The 11,332-nt window shown below is 38.2% G+C and overlaps 1 protein-coding gene across 1 annotated transcript in view; it reads right to left on the bottom strand.

Annotated features, from left to right (window-relative positions):
* CROT (carnitine O-octanoyltransferase) overlaps nucleotides 1-11,332 on the bottom strand; it is a 31,406-nt gene that overhangs the window by 5,549 nt on the left and 14,525 nt on the right. Inside the window, exons 9-14 of the mRNA XM_006891444.1 lie at nucleotides 9,709-9,794; nucleotides 9,389-9,627; nucleotides 4,685-4,808; nucleotides 1,858-1,936; nucleotides 1,674-1,767; nucleotides 1,436-1,555 (exon numbers count right to left, since the gene is read on the bottom strand). Of these exons, the coding sequence (XP_006891506.1) occupies nucleotides 1,436-1,555; nucleotides 1,674-1,767; nucleotides 1,858-1,936; nucleotides 4,685-4,808; nucleotides 9,389-9,627; nucleotides 9,709-9,794 (742 nt within the window). The remainder of the gene's footprint in view (nucleotides 1-1,435; nucleotides 1,556-1,673; nucleotides 1,768-1,857; nucleotides 1,937-4,684; nucleotides 4,809-9,388; nucleotides 9,628-9,708; nucleotides 9,795-11,332) is intronic.

The following is an 11,332-nucleotide window of genomic DNA, read 5'->3' as shown; positions in this document are numbered from 1 at the left end:
CAGAAGTGGGTGGCCAATCCTTCTTCCTAGTCTGTCTTAATCTGAATGTTCAGATTTAGAGGAGTATCTGACAGACAGCAATTTGTGGAGCAGTTAAAGATAAATCCCTTATTGTGGGGGTAAGCGTTAGTTAAAGTGTTAACTTTAACTGCTCCAAAATATAATAGAAAGTGAAAATCTATAAAAATGGCCCAAGGCAGGGAAAGGTAACAAAAAAAATTAAAATGACACAAATACAAGATGATTCAACTTTGCAAAAATTATACAGATTATGTATTAGTATAAATTGTAGATATAAAAATTATAGATTAGAAACATACAGCAAATCTTGGACCTGTACTGAAAATATTTTTTTTCTAAGTCAGAGCTGACGTTTATTTGGTCTGACTTGTCCCTTTACATAGCACAGGATCCACTGTTTTATCAAGGAGTATGTTAGAATACTCACTCTCTGTAATATGATGATTTTATACTTTTGTTCCTTTTGAAAAAAAGTTTAGGAAGATTCACTCTTAACCTATAATTCAATCTTAATTCGTACAACACACAAACCAAATGTCAGAATACATAAAACATAAAGAGTCCTCATCAATAACAGGTGCCCCTGATAGAAATGACTACACAGATCACACCACACACAGATGCTGCTGAGGACATTCAGACAAATATTTTTTAAAAGGGAAAAGTATAAAAATAATGTATCTGAAATTAAAATGTCATATGTATTATCATCTCAATGTTTTGCATTGCATCTAAAGTGTTTCCAAAAAAAAACAAAAAAAAATGTTTCCAAGCCTGCCTGCCTCTTATTCCAAAGGTAACAGATGCAGTCAAATTATTTTGACAGAATCTTCTAAGCTTTGAAAGATATTGCCAGGTTGTGTGAATGGGAACTCTCCACGCCTTCCTATCACTTTCACATTTTACCTTGTTGTATACTTTCTTAATTGTGGGCTTTTTCCCCCCCTCAAGAAAGAAAATTTTTCAGCAAACCTAAGTCAAATCCCAAACAACCCAAATAAAATGCATCTAAATAGGTAAAACTTCCTCTGTTTCCATAAGGATCCCCTCACCTGGTCTCTTTTTCTCATTAGTAGTATCCAAGACTACATGAACTACATCTTAACAGGTGGTCAAATTTTATCTACCACCTTATTTTATTTGAGCTTGTCTAATACAATATGTACTGATTTGAGGATAAGATTGTGTCTATCTTAAACTGCTTTCTCCACAATAACTAGTCTTGATAACCATTTCATTCAAGGAATGACAGAGCAGCACACATTAAACGTCTAAGTGGTAAAAACAGTTATCTATGAAGCAAGGAGCAGATGACCAAACAATCAGAATCACAGCATAAGAAAAGTATTCAAGTGACAAAAGGGATAGCTTTCTTACCCTACAGGGTAACAAGATTACAAAAGAGCAGCCTCACCTGTCATCTCTGATACGGTAGAAAAATCCATAGCCGTCGTGTATCATGGGAACCACCATTCCTTGGGCTCGTGTATAACCAACCAGACTTGTTGACAGAACAAAGTTTCCACCTCCTCCACTGCATGGTGCAAAGAAAGGATATTTCATTAAGCTTACAGATGCTCCTATTGTTTCTGGAGATTTTTTTAACTTTCACCCAGAAAAGAAACGAAGTTCTAAGACATTCCATTCTGTACCTTTTGGAGAAGAGCGGGTCTGTGTAGAGCTCTGGAACAGGGAGTTCTTCCTCTTTTGCTATGAGCAAGAGACCTAACAGATGACGGTCAAATCCTGCAATAAACCCCCAAAACTCAAGTTAAGAAAACCTTCTCAGCATTGAAAAAAAAAACCAAAAAATCAGAATAATCCCAATCAGTGTACCTTTTCCAGCTGAACAGTCTTTCATAATTTTATTATGCTTTTCAAAAGCCTGGAACATCTTTTGCTGCCGTTCATGTACCTGTATTAACAAAAATCAAAGAGATGCTTCAATAACAAGTCCAAAAGCCAAACTCTCGCTTGAACTCACTAAAACTAGGATTTAGGTAATCGGAAAAAGAGTTCTAAAAAGCCTGTAACACACAATATGTATTTTTCTTATTCTTCTGTCTTTTCTTTCCTATAAAACAACAGCCTGGTGTCACTGAGCAGTTTTGAATCATGATGACCCCCTGTGTGTTTGAGTAGAACCGTATGCCATAAGGCTTATGTGCTGCTTGGCTGTTGTGTCCTGCTGAGTTGGAACTAACCCTCCAGCTGACCCTTCAGGGAGTTTTCAGAGGCAGTAAACCACATGGGAGGAGACCCTTCATCAGTCTCCCTTGGAGCAGCTGGCAGATTTGAACCATGTACCTCTGTGCTGGAAACACCAATTCCTTAACATTAAGTAATCAGAGCTCCTTTAGAGCTTATAAAGGATGATTAAGAAAAATCTTTAACTCTGGTGGTTTGGTCATTACAGAGTTGCACTGCCAACCCAAAGGTTGCCAGGTAGTTTGAATCCAACAGCTGCTACAAGGGAGAATGATGGCCAGTCTCCTAATAGGCAATTTACAGCCTCTGAAAATCCACTGGAGGGTAAAATAACTGGTGAGGACTGCACAGGGGAGGCAGTACTTCATTCTGTACATGTGGCATCGCTATGAGAACCAACTCAATGGACCTAAGAAAAACAAACTACATCACATAGACATGATATGATCCTATGTATCACGTTCAAAGGCAAATAAAATAGCAAAAGAGTGGAAATGAAACTTAACTATATTTTATATACTAGAAAAACCTATAAAACATATAAGACTGGCACCTATTGTGTCTTTTGAATTTGTAACGTGACATATTATGGAATACTCCTCTTTCCCTAAAAAAAGACATAGGTAATAAAAAGAAATGCATGAAAGTAATAAATGACAATGTTACAGAATCTGAGAAATACAGAAAGTTGTGTTGTTGGTGCCATACAGTCAAGTATGAGTCCTGGCAACCCTGTGAACTACCTGAACCCTGCCCTATTCTGTGCCATCCTCACCATCTCTGACACACTAGATAGAGCCCACTGCTTATATCACTGTGTGTCACAGAACAGAAGGCAAGAGAAAATGATAGTTAAACAGGATTCCCCCCCTGCCCCACTCACAGGTGTAAGGAAACTACCTATACCCAGAAAAGAAAATAGAATCAAAACCCAATGCACATCAATGAACTTCTTCAATAGGATAAAAAGGAAACCCACAGACTGGGTAATGACATATCTGATAAGGTACTCATATCTAAAATTCATAATTACTGTAGCATGTCAACAAGGAAAAGGTTAACAACTCAGCAAAATGGGCACAAGATATGATTAGACACTTCAAAGACATTCAGATGGCAAATGTTCAAAATCCCTAGCTATCAGACACACACAAATAAACAATTATGAGATATCATCTCACTCCAGTAACAATAGCAAAGTTCAACAAAGCAGCAAAGAACAAATGCTGGTGAGGTTCTGGAGAGATTGGAATCCTGATTGCTCGTGGGAGTATAAAATGATACAACCACTATGGAAGGTGATATGGCACTTTCTCAAAAAGCTGGAAACAGAAATACTATTTGACCCAGCAATTTCACTAGTAGGAATATATCCTAAAGAAACCAAAGCTGCCATACAAATAGATATAGGCACACCCATATTTATTGCTGTGTTATTCACACAAAAGCAGAGAGATGGAAGCAATCCAAGTGTCCATCAACAAATAAATAGAAAAGCTATGGTATAGTCATACAATGGAATACTACACAGCACTGAAAAGTAAGAAACTCATAAAACATGATACAACATGTGTAATCCTGGAGGGCTTTATGCTGAGTGAAATATCTCAGTCACAAAAGGACACAAATACTGCATAGCAAGACTGCTATAAAGCTGGACTGACACGGGGGTCAGGGGAAATGAAGATGGGGGATAAATAATGATCACTGCATTAGAAGAGATGAAAGGAAAGAACTGCTTAAAAGGAATATATGATAAAGTATTATCTGTATGACAACAGTGCAGAGAATAAGTGCATAGCAAAATGGACTGGGGGAAGAGAGAAGAAAATTATGCAACAATAAATGAATACTTAAAAAAAAACTAAAGTGGGCTGATAGGGAAGAAAATGTGTAATATTGGCTGAATGAAAAGTCAACTTTTCTGTAAACTTTCATTATAAATAAAATTTTTTAAAAAAGGAAACTACCTTGTTCTAACATAACAGTAATGCAGCTGATATTATACATGTTGAATCAAATCAAGAAAAGCTCCCTTTGTTTAAATTCACTTTAGTAAAGTGTATACTTTAATGTTCATTTTAACAGTAGGCCAGTAATCTTAAAGTAATCTATGGAAAGACTTTATAGAAAATTATTCTAATTGCTGCTTCTCAAATCCTAAGTGAAGAAATTATCTCCAAATTCCCAGAAAAGACCTTTCAAATACATTCAGGAGAGTGGCCTACTGTTATTATTTCCTGTCTTTTCCTATCTTTTTCTTTCCAAGCACATAAACTTAAATGACAAATGCTTTATAACCTCAAGGGGAAAGGCTGAAAGAACAGGGAAAGGTTGGGAAAAAATTACAGCAAAGAAATTAGTTATTTAAGGATCAAGACAACTTCAAGGAATTGAAAACTTCAACAAATTCAACTTCAACAAATCTGATTTTTTTTTCTCCTTAAATACTTACAGAGGTTGCAGGATCTTGCATTGACTGACACCACCTGACCATTTCCGCTGTACATGATCGCATAGTTTCAGTACGACCATGATAAAAAAATCTTGTCATAGCTGTTTCATAACAGCAGCCAGGGCTGAAATAAATAAAATTAAAATGAGAGTTCATCATAAGAAGTCTACTACTGTGCTCGCTTCGGCAGCACATATACTAAAATTGGAACGATACAGAGAAGATTAGCATGGCCCCTGCGCAAGGATGACACCCAAATTCGTGAAGCGTTCCATATTTTCGACCCTGAAATGATCCAGTCTGTAACGAAGGCTAACTTACCTAACTCCTTTCACCTACAAATTTCGTCTTTGGATACAAAGCTAAGTGGATAGTCCTTACCGAGGGACTGTTTAAAAAGAGGCAGGGAGAAGAGGGGGAAAAAAAAGAAGTCTACTACTCTTTTATATAATGAATGCTCAAACAGAGCTCGTCTAATAAAGTTGCCTTCGGTCGGAGACTTAGTTCTAAAATATAGATAGGAGTCATGCCAAAAAGCCTAAGATACTTCAGTAGATAAGGCCTGATTTGTAACACTGGTTATCTCAGAGAGCTGGCTATCAGCCTCTCTGCTGGAGTCTGTGGCAGACAGCCTGTTAGAGGCTCCCAGGTCTCCCACATGCTGGTGTTTATGTCACTGCAGACTCCTCTTGCAAGTGGCCTGGACCCACTGATTCCACTTCATGGGAAGAACAGGACAAAAGGTATGGAGTATTCCCTCTGAAACTGAGTTATAAAGAGCTCTTCCTCGTTCTCTCGCTTGGAACTCACGCACAGCTGTCAGCACTGAATCCTGGCTGACCTCCCAGTGGGTTTCAGGAACACTGTAAATCACATGGGAAGAGGCGGCCCATCTTTTTCCCGCACAGGCATCAGTGGACCTGAGCTGCCAGAGAGGTTCCAGCTGTGTGTTAACAGCGTGACTCCCTGTGGACTATGGCACTCACAAAACCAAAACCTCAACCACCCCAGACACAAAACTCTAAACCCAATGACAATGGACTGACTCTGACTCTTCTTTCCGAGGCTTAATTCTCTATAGGAGAAGACTGCCCATCTTCCTCCTGCAGAAAAGCTGCAGCAGGGCGCCATGCTCTAAGGAAAGCCAGTTACTATGCTGGAGAATTCCCTGTGGACAGGCTCAGAAGGAAAGAAACAGAGAGGCCTCCAGCCAATAGAGTTCTAAGTAACTCCACCTTACTAATAATCTTAGTAATAAAATTTAGAAATGGTTCTTCCCTCTAAGGAATATTCCAGTTAGAATACACCCTTTGTCCCCAACACCCTGGCAGTCATCTTGTTAAAAGAAAACCTTGAGTAGGAGGCATCAAGATAAAACATGTCTAGGTTGCTTAATCAAAGAAACAGCTGTGATAGAGTAATTACTGTTTTATTAAATTAACTAAATTTTGAAGTAATTTGTGACATAAAAGTAGAAAATGAGTAAGAAGCCCTTGCCCTTTAGTTCCTTCATATAAGACATCAATGCCTGTATAAACTATCAACTCTTAGGAGCAAACCATGGATGGCTAAGGCCTCTTAGATGACAACAAAAGCACAGGCAATGAAATGGGGGAAGCAAGACTTCATAAAAATTAAAAACTTTGTGCAAAATTACATCAAGAAAGTGAAAAGGCAACTTCAACACTGAAAAAAATTTTTGCCATATCATGTGATAACAGCCTAGAATCAAGAATATATCAACTGAGCAAGAAGGGAACAAAAGCAAATGACCCAATTAAAAAAAAAAGATAAAGAACTTGAACATTTTCCCCAAGAGGGTATACAAAACAGACAAGCAGCACATAAAAATATGTTCCACATTATTAGTTACAAGGGAAATGCAAGCCAAAACGCACAATTATGTACCACCTAACTACTAGAACAGCTACTTTAAAACAAAAACCAAAGCTAACAGAAAATAGGAACGGTTAACAAAGATATGGAAAACTGAAATCCTTGGGTACTGCTGGTGACAATTAAAAAAATTGTGCAGCCTTTGTGTAAAACAGTTTGGCAATTCCTCAAAAAGGTGAATAGAGAATTGTCATTATGACCTAACAGTTCTCCTCTTAGGCAGAAACCCAAAAGAAGTGACAACAGGGACCCAGTTGATACTTGTACCTAAACATTCATAGAAATGGTATTCACAACAGGAAAAATGCAGAAATCTGGCCAAGTGATAAAGCAACCCTGGATACACAAAATGCAGTTATACAGGCAATAGACTATCCAGTCACATAAAGTTTTAATACATACTTCAATATGGATGAAACTTGAAGACACCTTGCTAATTGAATTCAGTCACATAAAAAGAGAAATGTTTCAGAACCGTACTTCTATGAAGGATCTGGAACAGGCAGCATCACAGAGACAGAAGCAAACGGGGAGACCCTGCTTAATGAGTACAGAGCTGCTGTTGGTGGTGACGGAAACTTTTTTGGAAAGACAGTGGTAGTGATAATGGTTGGACAATATTATGAATATAATTAATACTGAATTTTACATTTAAGACAGGATAATAGTAGGCATAGATCAATGGTGATTTAATTTTAGAAAAAAATGTATATGAACACAATGTTAATGAAGGAATGTGTGTTATTCAATGTATATGAATGAAACACAATATGTATGGCTTCTTTATGCAAACCAATATAAAATTTTTTAAAAAAAGTTATGTTAGGTATATTGTCATGATAAAAATAGATAACTATTTTTTTAAGTTAAAAATAGGGAAGGGAAGGAGGAAGGGAGGGAGGGAGGGAGGAGAGAAGGAGGGAAGGGAGGGAATGCAACTCTGGTGGCCTAGTGGTCAGAAGCTGCTCTGTGATCCCAAAGGCATGCAGTTTGAATCCACCAACTGCTCCACAAGAAAGATGGGCAGTCTCCTCCAGTGTGACTTAGTGCCTCTGAAAACCCCCCGGAGAGTTAGCTAAGCATCAGTTTGAACTATGACTTAAACAGTGCATTGTAGGGTTTAACATATAAAAGTATAACTATATGGCAGTAATAGCACAAAAACAGAAGCAGGAAAATAAATGAGAAAACAGTGCTCAGGCTGTTCGTTCATAGGGTTGCTATGAGTTGTCTACGACTTGACGGCATTAAACAACAATAACAATGACGACGACCAAGAGAGAGCTACGTTGGTCTAGTGGAAGGAAGCTGTGCTACCAAGCCGAAGGTGGATGATTGTCATCTGTGGCCCTCGGCCAGGTTCAAATTGTCTTCCTGTCAAACATTCTTCTAGGTGGTATAGCACTGGTCTGTGTGCTGATGTACAGAGGTAACTCGTGGTTGCTGTGATGCTGAAGCCTGTGACAGTGATGTGCCAATCGTGGTAATGGGCACCCATGGTGGACAGTGTTGGCTGGAGCTTCCTGACTAAATCAAGCCTAGAAGCAGGAGCGGCATCCACTTCCAAAATGGCTTGCCTACGGAAACTATGTACTTACTAACAGTGCTCAGGCTGTTTGTTCATAGGGTTGCTATGAGTCGTCTACAACTCAACGGCATTAAACAACAACACACTGCTGTTAAGTTTATTTCAACTCATAGTGATGTTAGCAGCTACATGTTTAACCACTGCTCACCAAGGCTCCTGACATGTGAAGCAGCAAGTATAATTTCAAAGTTTCTCTCATTGTCATCAACTTAAAACCAACTCACAGCTAAGCTTCCAGTGGTTTTTTTTGAGAGGCTATAAACTGCATGGGAGGAGATGGCCAATGTTTCTCCCAAGGAGCCACTGTTGAGTTTGAACCATCAGAGACACGGTACCTCTGGATTAGCCAGGTTATTCCCTACAGAGTATGCCACCAGAAGTCCTTTCATATGCACAAAGTTACGTAATGAATAAGGAAGGCTGAAGAAAAAGGAATGTCTCCGAATTGTCTTGCTGGCAAAGAGTGTGGGATTCATCATGGACGGCCAAAGGAATAAAAAGATCTTGGAGGAAGTGGAGCCAGAGCATTAAGAGCAAGGATGGTAGATTTTGTCCCCCACCTTTGGGTAAACCATCAGGAGAAGCTAATGCCTGGAGAAAGATATCATTGGTAAAGCAAAGAGTCAGTCAAAAGGAGGAAGACCCTAAATGACACAGACTGGCCCCATGACTGGAAACCGGGCTCCCGCACAGCAGAGACAGTGCAGATGGTGCAGCGTCAGTTTTCACTCTTTCCAGAGTCAGAGGCAACTTAAAATATTCTCAGACTGGCTGAAAAGCATTACAGCAGTTCTCTTTATGCTTCAAACACAGAAATTCCGAGTCTTACTACTCTGAAAATGAGAACAACTTGGGGTGGGGGTGGGGGATCTATAAAATCATCATTTTCATGAGCCCATCAGGAATGAGGCTGCAAGAAAACTAAGTGATCTAAATTAAATTTTAAAAGAAAAAAATATGACAAGTCCTGGAAAGGCAATCAGACACTCCAAAAGTGCCCAGTGGATGAAAAACAAGGAGCCTGACAGAGACTGAAACCCTCAGATACTGTTGACAGAAGTACAAAGTACCACAGATTACCAACCAACTGCAGAACAGTGATGATATATACATATAAATATATATAAATAACCTACTAGGGAGTTAGGATGGGACGGGTGTGGAAAAAAGAGAACCTTAAGACATCAAGCTTCCGAAATTGAGAAAGGAGTGGTCCTCACCGTTTGTGAAGTGTGTAATAGGCCAACTGAAGGGCAAGCTGAACAAATGTATCAGGATGAAGCTTCATCTTTTTGGTCAGATTTTTGCCAAAAGATGTAAAGGTGTAACAGACAACATCCAGATCAGATGCCTGCTTGAAGTATTGGGCTTTGGCTTCTTTGATGTCATTGATTATTTTCTCATCTATAGTGAAAACAAGCTCCTCTGGAAGAGGTATATCTCGTACTTTTTCTGAACCCTGAAAATAGGAAAGACTTAAGAATATAAAATTTGTAGGACAATATGAGACAGAGAGGATAAAAATGTTTTTATAACATACCTTCCATTTACCTTCATTCTCTAAAATCTTCTCATCAACATAATGAATGATGTTTATCAAAACCATCCCATCAAGAGGAGCATGCTAAGACAGAAAAGCCAAATAAATAAAACAGGATTCTCCATCCTTTATGTCAAGTAAAAACCTGACTACTTATTTCACCTTCTATTCATTCTTAAAAGTCAAGTTTAGAAAATGTAACCTATACTTAAAATCTTTCATAATGTCTTTACCTCCTAATTATAAAAGACAGACATTTCATGGTAAGTAACTGCTGCACTGGATTTTCTGAACAAATATTAGAAGGTAGAAGTACCTTGTTAAAACCCTTGAGGTAATGGGAGGGGGATTCCAAAAGCAACATAAGCAGTACAAATAACTGGTGTTTGTACAAGAAGGCAAAGTAAGTATTGCTTTTCAAAGCAAAGGAACATATGCTAAAGCGTTTTGGGGTAAGTACAAAGTAAAAGTACTTTTGTAAAAGTGCATCAATGGAAAAGTATAATTGTAAAAATACTGTGGACAAGTAGGATGCGGATGACAGATGATCGAAAAACCTCCCGAAACCCACTGGAGAATCAGCCACGTGTTGGTCCTGACCAGACGGAGTCAAGCGAGTGTTCAGGAGGCCATAAAGCACAGGACACTGCTCATCTTTCTCATATGGAGGTGCTTGTAGATTCAAACTGCCTGCCTTTCAGTGGGGAGTGCAACTCCCTACAGACCAGAGCTCCTCCACTATATGTAATAGACATCTAATTTATTATTTGCTGATTCTAACTTCTAAGATTTTTTTTTTAAGTTACTTCATTTTTATTTTTTTATTTTTTAGGCAACCACAATGCTTCATCTTTCAGATCATGTGATTTGAATAAGACAGATTCTACCCTCTAGCTTCCAAGTGGAGCATATGACCCAGGCCAGCAAAATGCCAGCACCTGATTTGTCAAAATGGGCACATGATCCACATAGGCCTGTCTACCAGTAGTAAGATTTATTTGTAGGACTTTTTTGCTACAATCACTGGGGAGGAGGGGCAGCAGAGATGGCTTTTGATGTAACAGCCACATAGGGTATTTTACCTAAATAAAAGCCAAGGAGGAGTATTTAAAGTTTAGGGAGATAAAGATTTCTAACAAAGGCATCTGGACACTGGAAGTCAACTTTGCCCAAATTCAGTTGTATCTTGTATCAGTATTTTCTTAAACTAATAGTTTTGTTTGGATTTCTAGCATTTGAAAATGAATACAACTACTGAACCCAATTATATGAAGCAGACCTTTCTAATATTTTAGTTACTAAATGCTTTTGGAGGAATGATATAAAAAAAGTGAACTAACGACTTCATATGAATATCATATTATGAACTTGAAGAGTATAATGAGGTTACAGTACATTTTATATCTGGGTTGTTTTTGTTTTAAAATTTCTTGATTCAGACTTCTCAGCCTCTTAGCTGCCTTATTAGCAAGAAGGCAGAGCCAATGAAGAAGACTACAGCAAAAGATAAACAGAAATTTCTTTTTTAATGTAGGAAGACTAAAAATTTCACTTAAAAAGACATCATCAATAATATATCAAGATTGCATGTAGTTTTAGAAAAATAGGTAAATAGCTCCACATA

The sequence above is a fragment of the Elephantulus edwardii genome, unplaced genomic scaffold (assembly GCF_000299155.1).
Source record: "Elephantulus edwardii isolate Elephantulus edwardi_28Jun2011 unplaced genomic scaffold, EleEdw1.0 scaffold00098, whole genome shotgun sequence".
Lineage (NCBI taxonomy): Eukaryota > Metazoa > Chordata > Mammalia > Macroscelidea > Macroscelididae > Elephantulus > Elephantulus edwardii.
This window is presented reverse-complemented; position numbering and strand designations above follow the sequence as displayed.